Raw genomic sequence first — 15116 nt, forward strand, 5'->3', positions numbered from 1 at the left:
AACCCAAAGTGTCCACAGCTGAAGATATCTGGCAGTCCTTCAAAAAAACAGTGAAAATAAAGTTGCCCAACAGACCCTGGATAAAACCAGATGGCTTGCAAAAGACTTGATCTCTGGCCACACCATCGAGCTTGCCAATAAAATAAAACAGCTGCTGAACTGGGAAAGATGACTTCCACCAGCTGCTCACTCTGCAAGGGCTGATCAAAATGCCCACTGGACAAAAATTGGCGAAGATATGAAGCATGCAGCATCCGTTAGGAGCACGAAGAAGCTTTACAGTATTCTCCAATCCAACACCAAACCGTTGCAGGGAAGCAGTGAGGTGATCTTAAACCAACAAGGAGAACCCATTTCCAGTGCATACAACAATGGAGCGACCACTTTGCCGTGCTGCTCAACCATGATAGAAGCATCACACAACTGAATCGGATCAACACCCCCGAATACATACGATTGTGACAGCTATACCGCAGCGCAAAACAAAATCCAAGACATCATCAAAAAGCTAAGAAGCAACAAAGCGGCCAGAGAGAATAGCATCCATGCTGAAATCTTTAAAAATGCACCAGACTCAGTTGTTCTTCTTCAGATCATCGCCTGCGTGTGAAAAACCGAGAGTTTTCTCCAAGACTGGAGTGATGCGGCTCTGCTCCCTTTCTACAAAAAGGGAGGCAAACGCTGCTGCAGTAACTACCACATAATAAGCCTCATTGATATTGCTGCCAAAATCTTTGCTACTATATTTAGAAGTTTCAGAGGGAACGTGATGTCAGAACTAGACTCAACCTATGCAGATAACGTCTGGGCCGTGGTTTCCCAGATCAAATTTTTATGCTACGCTAAATCCTTGAACGTCACTGGAGCTTTCAGCAGAAAAAAACTTGTGTGCTTCATCAACTTCGCCACTGCCTTTGACTTGGTCGACTGTGAAACTCTGGCAGATAATGCAGGCAGAAGACATCCCGCCAAAACTGCTCAACTCGATCAAAGCTGTCTACCTATTCACATGCACAAGGGTCCGCACATATGGTTAAGAGTCTAACTTTGAAATACACTCGGGAGCCAAAGCTATGTTCTCTCACCCACACTCTCCAACTATGTTATCGACTGGATCACCTCCAATTCTCTAATTTCCCACTGTGATCCATGACCGACGCATCTCTTCTCTCGACTATGCTGATGATATAGCTATCCTAGGTGAAAGCTTTGATGACATGCAAGCAACCATTAATCAGTTGCAGATTTTTGCTTCAATACGAATGAAGATCAACGCGACAAAGACAAAATGATTCTCCTCAAACGATTCGCAACTAATTTTCCTCAATAAAGAAATCCTTGAAGTTTCAAATCCCTAGGCTCTATTATCACTGCAACAGGCCAGGGTGAAGAGGATATTGGCAACCGTATCAACAACGCCCATGTCACCTTCTGCCGCCTTCACACCCAACTCTGATTCAGAAATGAAATCAGACTCGGTACAAAAATTTGAATATACCAAGCTCTTATCCGCACCATTCTCCTATGCAGATGTGAAACATGGCCAGTACGAGTTTGTGATTTGTGAAGACTGGAAGTTTTTAACCACCAATGTCTACGCTGCATCCTTCGGGTTTGCTAGTACCAATTCGTCCCAAAACGCCACCATCCGTTTTCACTGCCGGATACCATCCCTCAAACAGCCCCTTCTTTCAAGATGTCTTTGATGGTTTGGTAATAGTCTGCACCAGCAATCCAGATGACTTTATCCATGCCACCATCAACCCAGCCCCACCCCAGGGTTGGAAGAAATGACACAGTAGTCAGCTGAAAACCTGGCTCAGCAAAATGTTGATATGATCCTGTGTTCTCGCCTCTATAGAGTGCGCCACTGGAACCGTGAATGACTGAACCTGATATCGATCACAGTTTCAAATCAAAATGCCTGGGCGGCTTCTATACGAGATGCAGAGAATTTAGTTTGAGGAGCCGATTCAACCGACCCACAGTAAACTCTGATGCAAACAAGACCAACAAGAACTGCGGGATATGAATTGATCAGCTGGACGATCTCCCCGCTGTCATGACATAGTCATTCTGATCATCTCTAAGCACCTTTGCGACAAACTTTGTGCAAATCTTCCGCATCTTCAGTTCCTTACAAATAATTGTGTATGCAATTCCCACACTGATATCAAACTGTGCACTTATTGTCTCTATAGACACACAATGGTCCTTATACAGAAATATCTTATTTGGTCAATCAACTCTGGTATTTTGATTTCCTTACTCCTCTAGTATCTCTCATCATCCCTCACAAACTCCCTACCTTCCTTAAATCTCTTATGCCACTCAAGAACTGATGCTCGATTCATGCAAAAGCTCCAAAAGCAGTCTGAAGCATTCCATACGTTTAAGTGGTATTTCTACTCTAGTTTAAAACAAAATTTTATTGCATACCGTTCTTTCAAAGTGTCCTCACGTCCAGATTGCATTTTTTTAAATTCACTAGCTGTGACAATCAGACTTTAGTATCGTGTATTCCAATTCCTGCTGTAGCTGTTTATTTGAACCTGAAATCATAAAAATTAGTCAATCATCTCATGTGTAGCAATGACATACTGAATTTTCAAGAGTCTACAACAATTTTAACAAAAAAAGTCTGGAAACTTATTGAAGGCACCTCGTATATATTCAAGTTATTGTAATGTTCATTTTTTGATGTTGTTTATTTTTTTATAGTTTATTACAAAGTAAGGATACACACATGTTGGTTAGCGCCTGCGAATTTCTTCAAGATGTTGTGTTTCATGATTTCCCAGCGGAGATATTTCTCCAAAGACCAAACATTGTGCAGGTAATTATGGAATTCTTTATAAGTTCGTAGTCAGGTGAGAAGAATAAGATGACGACAAAATGGGAAGAATTTCTGTTTTCTAGATTGGAATCGATCCATCTAACATTTATCGTTGGCTAGTTTTTGATCATGAAATATGTTTTTTTTTTCTTAGCTCCTTACATCAAGTGGCTTCAAGTCTTGTTTGGAGTGATTTTTTATAAAAAAAAGTAAAGCATACTATCTTGCTATGAAATATGTTTTATATAGTAATTATAATTAGTTTGTATGATGATCATTGTATATGCTTGACTGGCCTTTTGGCCTTGATAAACAGTGATTTGTTAGTAACCAAACATTTCTGAAAAAGAAAATCATCATAGCCTTTCACTCAATCGTAAGATCCATTGCCAGACAGTGCCCAAGGCATCCTTCAAGTCTGCATTGGAGCATGTCTCATTTAGAGGATAGTCTGTGAGGATGTGTGCGATAGTTTGCACGTCGACACCACAGAGACACTGACCATTCCCACTTTGGCAACCTTCGCTTGAGCCCTGTTGAGTATTACTCACTTTTTTTCTGAATAGTTCAGAGCCTGCTGGGAGATCTTGTTTCGGTACTGGGAGAACCTCATTATTTTGTCTTTGACTCATTCCACTAACACAGGTGGAAAAACGCTGGTGTTGTTTGACTGAGACCTGTGACAGTGCTAAAGCTCTTGCTGGATGGTAGTTGCTATGGCATCTCTTGATGTTCATATGGGGGATGGCAATTGTCGTTGCTCTATTTCTAACACTCTCCCTTTACTATCGACTCTCGACGGATCTGTGGTGGGGCTATTTCTAACATCCTGTAGACAGATGGTGGGTTGGTCAATTTTAGCTTTCCTGTAATCGCAGGAGTGGAACAACAATCATATGCCATTGCACAGTATTTTTTCTTTTTGCATAAAAACTTTGTACAGTCAAAATCTAAGGGCAGCAAGGGATGGGGGGGGGTGATAATTAGGCAGAAGTTTGTTTTTTTTAATTACATGTTTAAGATAATGCTTAAGTATACACATTTTAAATAAATGATTGTTGCATAGTTCTTTTTGTTTGTTTTCTTTTTTTTCTCTTTTGATTATTGTCTGAAATTCCCCCCCCCTTTGTATGATGTAAGTACCTGTGATGAAACTGAAATATATTCCAAAAATTCATATAAATTGATAAAGTAGTTTTATTTTTATAAAGAAAATCATTTTTAAGCAATTAATAGGAATTTGTAGGCATTACAGCATAAATATTGCAATTTTTTAATTATTGTTGAGTTATCTCCCTTGTTTTTTTGTTTTTTTTAGGGGGAAAGGGTTAAATGAAAGGTGACATGATTATTCATCTCATACTCCAAAAATTGGATTTTCTTATTTAAAAATAAAACTACTTGATCACTTTACATGATTTTTAAAATATAATATTTTCATTTCAACACTGGTACATACATAAAACAGATTGTTTTTTGTTTTTAATATAGGAAGAATTCTGGGCAAGAATCTTTTTTTTTCTTTCCGTTTTTTTCTCTTTCTATTTTTCTTTCTTTTATTCTTTCTGTCTTTTCCATTTTTTTTTTTCTATTTTTCTTCATAATCCCTTTTTTCTTATTTTTCTTTTCCTTTTCATCTTCCTCCTGTAGAGGAGACAAGATGGTCTGCTTGTATGATAGACGATCCCGTCCCCATGTGTAAGTTGTATGGATTGAATCGTAGATGGATTGAAAAGCAAAGGTCGCACAATGACAACGAAAACATACCAGTATATATCGGCGAAAGAATGCATATTTATTTACGTGAGAAATATTTAGAATAAAAATAGAAAGAATGAGAGTTCGTTGAGAATAAGAGTTCGTTACTTGCCATTGATAGCTGCGAGAGGCTGACGGATAGTCAGGAGCGCTGTTGGTGGCCGATGCCACTGGAGCAGTTTCTGTTACATCCTGACTGGTCAGGCGTTCAGTGGAAAAGAGGAAGAGAAAAGAAAGAAACAAGAAGTCCCGTGGCTGTGTCCCTCTTCGGTTATCAGAGTTAAAGGGCAACAATCGAGTTAGCCTGGGAATTTCCATTTCCACATACTCCCTTTTTTATTTTTCTCTTTTTTTTGACTAATTTTCATATAATTTTCTGTTTTTGTTTGGTTGGATACAAAATCAAACAACTTACCACAGAGTCTTTTACAATTGCTGGACTTGTCATTTAACCAATCTGCAACACCTGCCACAAACCATTCCGACCCAAACCAGTTCCAAATGGAACCAAACTTGACTCTTGTAGCATCCCAGACTGTGATGCAGCTTTTATCGTGCTTGATGGCAAGACTTAAATACCACCAAGACCCAACATTCCACACACCAAAACAAGGTAAGTCTATGAACGAAGTAAAACAAGCCTTCTCAACCACCAATTGCTATAACTAATTTGTAAGTTGATAAATGAATTATGAAAAACTAGTTCATCTATTTCAATTATATATTGGGATGCTACGCCAGTAAATAGTGATTATGTTAACTAGTATGAATATCAGCAAGGGGTACATTAGTACATATTGGGATAAAATGTGGCAAGCTAGAAATGTACTCAGCTGCAAGTGGTAGGATTGACGTGAGGAGGAGGGGGTCAAAGTTAGTTCACTAGACAAAACATGCTAAAAAACGCAGATGTCAAAATATGGATGATGTTACGCTTTCAGCAAAAAAAACAAAACGATTTTTAATATTCAGTTAGTCGGGGAAACAGGACAGACAAGATGCATCCAACAACATAGAAATCTAAGTGAATGTTACCCTGAGACTCTGCCTGTGTGTCACCATCATTTAGATTATCTTCGAAAAAACAAGTTAAGAAAATTAAGTAATGAAATAATGTGTGTGGTCTCTCCCCTTATGAGTAAACTCTCTAAATAAAACCTTGAAAAGCTACAACAATTCTCCATTGTGTTTAAATGCATGAGTAGATTTGTCTCTAGTTAAAGAGATCAATAACCATGAGAGAATCACAGTTCATGCATGGAAAAATGACAAGCAGAAGAAGGGAAGACTAGCAACCATGCACATATGTATAAAAAGAGATTTCATTTAATTTATCTGGTCACTTGATTGCTCACTGGCAAAAATCCCCATGTACAGAAATGCGTGTTTACATAAACGACAGTGTTCGGACAGTTTAACAAAATGTGACATTCCATCAATAATCACTAACATTTTTACGAGAAGAATTTAAAAACAACAATTTGTAATATACATGTATATTTACAAATATACATGTATATTTGTAAATATAATATAAGTATATTAGTAAATATACATGTATATTTGTAAATATACATTTACATGCTTGAAGATGTACAGCATTATCTCATTGGCACACCGGTCATGTCGTGGCCATGTTGTCATCTCTCACAATGGTGGTCGACAAGGACATGAGCACGGATTCACAAGTATAAAAAACAACTCAAAAAAAAAAACATAGAAAACATATTCAATGGATGTCAATTTTGGTGAATGTGTGACACCATCATGGAAAATGACCCTTTGAATACTAAGGTTCACATCTGCATGGTCTGTCGAGGCTTCTTCGTCATCAGTTGACATCAATTCATCTCAATATGCTCCGAGCCACTGAAAACTGTCCTCAACTGTTGCAAATCTTTCCCGGTCATAAACTGTTGCAAAAAACTCATTGACATTCTGTCAATAAACTAATTCTAAATATATTGACCTTAATTGTCCGGTCCTTTCGTCTCGATCCCTGCCACACCTTGATTAACAATTCTATTATCAGTTGCATTTGTTTATCTGGTGAGCAACTTCCTATATCTTTGTTTTGCTAATAAACTTATTTCCTTCTTTTTTTTTTTAATTTTTTAATACTTTTCAACATTAGTGGGAGAATTGATAGTATCTATCTCTATATATATATATAGGGTGCATAAGATATCTGATGACACTTTAGGCACTTTTAGAAAAACTTTGTGTACATAACAGTTGGAACTTCATTGGGGTCTGTACATAGCCACCTATCATTTCTTTGATTAGCTTTTTGATCCTGGTCGAAGTTTGTTTCATCGGAGAAAAACAAAAGACACTCCTGTTCTTCTGGATGCTTCAATTTGTTTAAGAGTTGTTTTGCACTCATTAAACATTTCTGTTAAGTTTTTGTTGACATGAACTGACCTTGCCTAAGAACATATGATTTGTATCCAAGGTTTTCATGAACAACATTCCTTGTTTCTGCAGACACCTGAAGATCTTTGGCAAGATGTCGCATTGATGTGTTAGGATTTTCGATCATACCATGCTCCCTTCTGACAAACTTAGGTGTTCTGAGTGAGTCAAAACGTTGTTTTCTCTTACTTGTGGCCAATTCGTCACCATTATCTTCATTTAGCTCCTTTCTAAATTTGCAAACGAACGATCTGGTGACTTTTAGAAATCTTGCAATTTCTGAATTGCTGTGTTTCGCTTTTATAATCTTGTATCGCTGGAATGCAGTGAACCATGTCTTTACATTTTTTTAGTTATAGCAGTAGTTGTCATGGGATCTTTTGAAAGCAAAAAACATTAATTAGGATATTTTTTAATTTAAATTACAAAGATATAAGTGTCCTTAAACACCTTACACACCCTGTGTGTGTGTGTATATCTATATATCTATAAAAGTGAACGTGTCTGTCTGTCTGTGTGTCTGTGTACATTTCCCTACGCAATAACTCTGTCAATTTTTAGTCTATAGACTCGAAATTTTAAATACCGGGTACTGAGATTTGGGAAAATCGATATGACGGGTGTCAGCCAGAAATTTGGCTGTTAAGGGGTCAAATTTCAACGATTTGACCTTTAAGAACTCTACCAAACTCCTCCGACAATTTTGGGTCTAGACACTTGAAATTTTAGATATAGGTTCCTTGAACCTGGATCTAACTTAATAAAGTGATTTGAGCCCGAAACTATAAATTTTAAGGGGTCATAATAGGGGTCAAATTTTAAAAAAGTAACCATTTTTTTTTGTTTTTTTGCTTTTTTTGCACAGCATACACCTCCAAACACCCGAGCAACGCCGGGCACCCCTGCTAGTATATATATATATACATATATATATATACATATATATATCCGTTTATCCATTCATGTGTAATCACCTTTTTCTTCACCCTATTCCCTCTGCTTCACTTTTTTTTATCCAGTAAGATCTTTGACTTACTTGTAGTTTCATCAAATACTTTTGCAAGCAAAATCCGATCCCGCATTTTGCTAAATCCTACTCTCTGATGAGAAGGAAAGTATTTCTTCGAAATTCCGCAGATTAAGGACTTCACTTATTAAGTGTTTCCTTTTCAAATTAAATATATTTTTTACTCTTTTTTAAAGTGTTTTTTAACATGTTTTATTAACTATTTGCTCTTATATATATATATATATATATATATAGTGAACAAATGACAAAAGACTATATTCCAAAGTTCATGATGTTGACCATCTTATAATTTATTACTTTTAATTCAGTTGACAGTTACAATTCTTGACAGTATCTGTTTCGTAGCACAAAATCAATCACTTAATTATATCAATTAGTGAATCTATTTTGCCCTTAACTCATCATAGATTCACTAATTGATATAATTAAGTGATTGATTTTGCGCTATGAAAAAGATACTGTCATGAATTGTAAATGTCAACTGAATTAAAGGAATAAATTATAAGATGGTTAACATCATGAACTTTTGTCATTTATTCACTATATTGAGCTTCTTAAATAAGGATTGGTATATGTTCTAAGGAAATAAAATATATTTCCACAGAAATATATATATATATATATATATATATATATAATGTGTGTGTTTTATCTACTGAATAGATTTCACCTCTGCTGATTTGCATAATGGGTCAGCAGGAAGTGGTTCACTACATTCCAGTGATACAAGATTTTCAGCTCTGGGTAAGAGTGATTCGAGATGTCGTGGAGATGGCAAAGATGGAGACAGCTCTTCGAATAGCAGGTTAGTTGCTTATTTTAACCTTATTTTACTATGACAAGCCATTTTTGTTCAGTTATTTCAAAAGTTATTTAATCAATAATATTTTAATCATTTGAAATCATATCTTATGCATTAATGTATTATATCATGTTTGTCTCATCACTGAAAATTCAAAAAAGGTTGGAGAGAGTTTACTTTTTAAGGTTGCTTCTATATTATAATAACATAAAAATATTGAATTTCAAGTAAAACAAATGGTGCATACGTAATTGTCACTGCCGCAAATAGTAATATATCCAAAAATTACAGAAAACGATAAAGTAGAAGAATAATTATTCATGAAAAACATAAGGGTAAAAAGCATTCCAGTAAAGTTACATGCAGAAAATCAACCAATTTTAATGAAATTTTCTTCATTTATGAATTAACAGTGACAGAATATGATATTAATATGTATAAAAATTATAATATTTTTGGACATCTTATTTGTTGTATAAAACATTCATATCTCGTTTAAATGTGTTTTTCATTTAGTTTTATACAAATAAACTTTGGGTACTTATACACTTATGTTACCGTGCTGCTGAAATACTGCTATTATTTAGAAATTCATTCTTAAGATGAGGATGCTGTGTAATTTTTTGGTATTTTCACCTAACAATTTAATAATAAAAAAAGATATCGCAAAACTTGAATTTAACTTGAAAATACTATTTTTTTTTTAATAGCGCAGTAACATAAGTGCATAAGCACTAAACTTTCTTCTATTCAAGTTTTTGCTTGAATTTAATATTTTTTAAAAACTTTTTTCCAATGCTTAAATAGAACATTACCAAAATATTCTTTTTTTTTTTTTCATAATTAAAAACTGATGTTTTCTATATAATGAAAAATAAAAATAAAAAATGCTCATTGCTGTAAGCCATTTTGTAAACAAACGTTTTCTTGTGAATTTACATGATGGCATCGCACGTCACGGACAGCACTAAAAATAAAAATCAAATATCGGTGCTCACTTTCATTGATGTGCACGTAAAAAGTTCCAAACCAATTCTTTTCAAATTTTATAACAAAAGAAATAAATATATTAGCTATTACAAACCATTTGAACAAAGTTTCTATCGTGCTTTAATTTTGTATTAGAAAGTGTCAACTTCAAGATGTTCTGATTTTTGACTGGAAAGTCGCATGTGCTTTGTTCAAATTTCCTGATAAAAACAATTCTTTTCTCTTATTGTTTTAAAAATATGAAATGCCATTGACTAGTAGAACTTCCATGTCAAGTATTTTATGAACAGACCTAAAACATGTGCATCCGAAAAGCTATCTAGTACTCGCAGATACGCCATCGCAGCATGTTTTGTTGTTAGTAGGCAGAATTAAATTGCAATTTCTTAGAATATACAAATCACAACAAAAATATTGCAATAACATTGTAAAGAAAATTTTATTTTGAATCCAGTCATCTAAGTTTTATATTGATTGACATAGGAGAAATCTATTAATTATTAATTTGAAAACTATGGCAGTTTAATCAAAACATAAAAATATGAAAATATTGAACAAAAGATTATATTGTACGTATCAGTTTTGGACTGAAGATCTCTGAAAAAAAATTTCACTTAATTTGATTGAGTAGTTTTTTTGTTGTTTTTTTTGTTTTTTACAGCGGAAAAACACGTTTTTATGACAGCACGTTGAAGGTAGACATATTTGAATTTTTTGAACATGCTATGGGGAGATAACTCAGTTTAAAGCGCTGACACTCCCTCCCCATCTTTAATACTAGCTTTTCTTCCTAAAAATCAAACCTTTTGCTCAGTATCATAACTAATTGTTTTTTTTGTTGTAAAAAAAACTACTTGATGAAATTAAATGAAATTTTTTTTTCTGGAGAACTTCATACCATAACGGATATGTACAATATAACCTTTTTTCAATATTTCTATTTTTTAATGTCTTGATTAAACTGTACAAGTACCAAATCTATGACTATCAGATTAAGTAGCAGAATGTGCCTTGTCCAACGCAAAACTGTACGCCCTTTGTTATGACTAATGATAGTCTTTCACACACACATGTAGCAATGTCAATCTCTTGGCTCCTCTATAATTCGTTCCTTGAAATGCTGTCTGTTTTTCAACATATATCTTAACATTATCTAATTCATAGCCACTAGTAGACATACGTCCCTCAATATTTAAGAAATTAATTTTATGGGGAATTTTTTATCTTTTTCACGAAGGTTGATCCTCTGATCCCATTGTGACTCCTTATCTAAAACATTTCCTGTTTTACAACATATATCTCAACAATAAGTTCTAGTTTATAGCTACTAGTAGACATACATCCATCAATACATAACAAAATCAAACATTTTAATTCACAAAGAAACGCATGCATTCCTTTTGTTTTTCCTCAGGTTCTCTTTTCAATCAGTTGGTGATGCACCCACGCTTGCGACTGAAGATCTGGAGAGTGCACTCCAACCGCAACAAATAATGCTTCCACAGTTTTGCGTTGCATTGATGTCATCTGGTTTGAATCTGTTGGAGAGAACGCATGATGTTGGCCACATTTTTATTGTTCTCAGACTCCTTCATTCGGATCTCAAACTTTTGGTTGAGGCCATCAACGTTGGGATTTGGAATGACAAAAATTCCGCATCACGACACATCGTAAGTGAATTTGAATTAGTCCATTATTTTTAGCAAATATATATATATATATAGGCACTCTCCATGTGCGTTTGTGTTAATGATAAAATGTATTTAGAATAAAATAGTAACTACAAAATGAGATGCAAAAAAGGTCACTTTTATTTTTACATCATTTCTTTTTATTTTCTATTGATTTTTAAGCAAATAATTCCACTGGTGTGTGCTTTGACTGAAATTTTTGTGCTGATGATATTTGAATAAAACATTAAATGAAGTCACATTTTTATATTTGAATAAAACGGTAAATGAAATCACATTTTTATATTTGAATAAATAAATAAATAATAATATTTGAATAAATAAATAAATAATATTTGAATAAATAAAGAAATAATAATATTTGAATAAATACAGAAATGATAATAATATTTGAATAAATAATAATAATAATATTTGAATAAATAAATAATATTTGATTAAATAAAGAAATAATGATATTTGAATAAATAATAATATTTGATTAAATAAAGAAATAATAATATTTGAATAAATAAATAATAATAATATTTGAATAAATAATGTCTGTTTTACATGCCGATGTGTGTTGGATGACTTTTAGAAATTGCCTTCCAAACATATCTCTGGTCAAGTTTCTGAGGCAAATTTTTTATTGGCCGGATGCCTTTCTTGACATTAACCCAGTAGAGTGATTAGACTATCAAGGCAGCATCTGTAGATGGTTGCCCATCAAGGATAATAGTGTTTCACCTGCCGTTTACTGATGTCTAAAAATAAGATTTAAAAAAAAAAAAAATTCTCCACAAAATAAATGCTGAATACATTTGTTTTGTACAGGGTAAGTCACAAGAAATGGATGTTTTTAAAAGAAAAGCAATCCAAAATCAATAACTAAAACAAAAGTTAACGTAAAAGATAAACAAGTAACAACAAACTAAACGGCATCTCAAGCAAGTTTAAAGACTACCTTCCTCACCCCCTATCCTTTATTCAAGGAGAGCAAGGAGCATTCTAAAAATATCCGTTTTCCGTGACTCACCCTGTATTTGGATTGTTCAAACCACTGTTCTCATTTTGAATTGATTTTCACGTTTCAGTCGATGTAACATCTGATCTTCTTCAGGTGTATCTTGTCGAACTCAGAAATGTTTCTGTCAAACTTGGGAATCGAGATGAAATTTCGAGTGGAACCCTTTATTTACTTCACGGGGGTGGCATGCTCTTGTTCCATCAGCCATGACTGGATAGAGATCCTAAATAATTCGCAATTGTATTTTTCGGTCGCCCACAGTAAGAATTGAACTTTCAACCTTCAGAAGAATATCATTTTTACTATTGATTTTTCCAAGTACTCTAACCACTGCGCCATGGGCCATTGTGAATTAAGTTCAACAGAAATATTCCTAGAGTTGACAAGATACACCTGAAGAAGGTTTGAGGTTATATCAACTGAAACATTGTGAAAATGACACTCAAGATGAGAACAGTAGCTTCAAGAATTGAAATAATATGAATAACCAATCCTCATCTCAAAAATTCAGAAACGGAATATATCTATGTATTACCTCAAAATTTTAATTTTATTAAATATAAAAAATAACAAATATAAAGGATAATAGGGTGGACTTGGCACCAAAGGATATGGGGTATCACATTCAATATTCTCTATTAAACAATATTATGGCATGTGTTTTTTAGAATTGTCTGATCTATATTGTGCTTCCTTTGTTTCAGCTCGTTTTACTCATTGGTCTAGTGGTCTCCATCAATTTGCTGTTTTAATACCTCATTGTAATACAGCTTCCTATTCCATATTCCTATAGCTTGTTTCCAAGAACTACAATCTTGTAGAACTCTCTTCTATCTGACTGTTTTACTCCTATCCATAGCCTTGGTTCTTTTTAAGACTAAAGTCAATAAGCATCTTTTATTCTTGTTAGTTTTTTACATCAAGTGGCTTCACGCTTTGTCTAGAACGATTTTCCCCTTTCCAAAAAAGATCTCCAGTTGCCCCCCCCCCCAAAAAAAGGAAACAATTCTGAGCAATGCTGGATCTTCATATTGGTAGATTATATGGATAATATTTTTATTATTTATTTCTTTATTTTTGCTTTTTTTTTGTTTAATAGGTAAAATGTTTGATTAAATGTTTGGAATCGATTAGCAACTTAATGCATCATCATCATCACAGTAGCAAGACTCAAGCCAACATGAAAGATGGAGATGTTGCAGAACACAGGCAAATATTTTTGGGTCTTGCATCCTTTTTAGGTTGTTTTTTAAAACAACTTGTTCCTGTTGACAAGGTATAAATCTTTTTTATTTCTTTTTCCTTCTTTTTCTTTTTCGTTCTTTATTTTTTTTCTTTTTCCTTTTTTTCTTGTTCTTCTTTCTGTATTTTGTGATGACAGCTGTTCACCGCATATAGAAGTCTGACGGGAGAAAGAATTTTTTATAGTACTTGGTCATGGGACAAATCCAATATTTTTCCCAGTTCCGATACAATTACTGATTCTGTTCTAAATTCTCCATTCAAATTCTTTTACAACCTCTACCTATTTAACTCTAGAGTTATTTTTTTTTTAAATTCGGATTGCTGTAAAAATCCATGTAATATACGCAAACGTAAAAATACACTTGGGGCGTGCGAGTGATCTATAGATTTTAGTTTTACGGGCTGTTTAAAATCAATAAATATTGATTATTTTATCATTATTACTGCAATTGAAAATTTAAGTTTTGAATAAAAACAAAGACAGGGCTTTATGTTGCAAGTGAAACAGTCATCTTTGCGAGTGAGTTTTCCAAGTGGTGACTAGAAATAATAAAACGCTTACTTTTTGGCGATTGCATTTCTTTCACTGACAATCTTCCAAAGCTCATTACTGAATGAAAAATATCTTTTCAACCATTTTTTTTTTTTTTTAATAAAACGAACAAAGTCAAATAATTTAAACAGTAATATATATTTTTTTAAGGAAGGCTGTTTAAAAAAACATCTAAAATTCGGTGCATATATAGAATTACATTTATTTAAAAAAAAAAATACAAAAAAATATTTATGATTTATGTACTTGACATGGAATGAAGATGTGATATTCCAAAAATCACGTAGGTTTGGCTCGTAAATTTTCTATTTGGCTAGTAAACAAAAATATTTAGTTGTCAAAGGTCAAATAAAGATACATTTGTCTGTAGAGAGCCCTGAAAGGAAAAAATAAGGGAATTGTTATTGGCATCAGAAAATAGGCGCAATTTTTTTTTTATTCCAAATTCCTATTAATCGTCCTAACATCATCTTTAAATTATCTCCTTTCCTTATGATATTTCTTGGTACTAGGACTTATGGTTGAGCCTTTGGGACAGACAATGTGTTGACCCCAGGCATCACTAAACTTTTGCATATCACCGAACGATGATTGAAGGATGAATTCTTGGTAGGAATGTTTGTAAAGATTTTAGTGATTCGGGATCAGTCTATCAATAAATGGGAATAGCAATAAAGTAAAAGAAGACCAACAAGATATCTTGTGCCGCTCAAGACATTTCTTGCCGTGACAAAGTACAAAAAAATTATTTTATTTATTTTTTTTTTTTGGTACTTGTGGAGATTTT

General features: G+C 33.7%; 1 protein-coding gene across 1 annotated transcript in view; it reads left to right on the plus strand.

The window, feature by feature from the left end:
- The window catches only part of LOC145259795 (rotatin-like), a 149247-nt gene that overhangs the window by 13027 nt on the left and 121104 nt on the right, over nucleotides 1-15116 (plus strand). Inside the window, exons 6-10 of the mRNA XM_080117560.1 lie at nucleotides 2722-2836; nucleotides 5015-5207; nucleotides 8703-8844; nucleotides 11246-11501; nucleotides 13631-13807. Of these exons, the coding sequence (XP_079973686.1) occupies nucleotides 2722-2836; nucleotides 5015-5207; nucleotides 8703-8844; nucleotides 11246-11501; nucleotides 13631-13807 (883 nt within the window). The remainder of the gene's footprint in view (nucleotides 1-2721; nucleotides 2837-5014; nucleotides 5208-8702; nucleotides 8845-11245; nucleotides 11502-13630; nucleotides 13808-15116) is intronic.

The sequence above is a fragment of the Euprymna scolopes genome, chromosome 35 (genome assembly GCF_053919585.1).
Source record: "Euprymna scolopes isolate OS-2025 chromosome 35, ASM5391958v1, whole genome shotgun sequence".
Taxonomy (NCBI): domain Eukaryota; kingdom Metazoa; phylum Mollusca; class Cephalopoda; order Sepiida; family Sepiolidae; genus Euprymna; species Euprymna scolopes.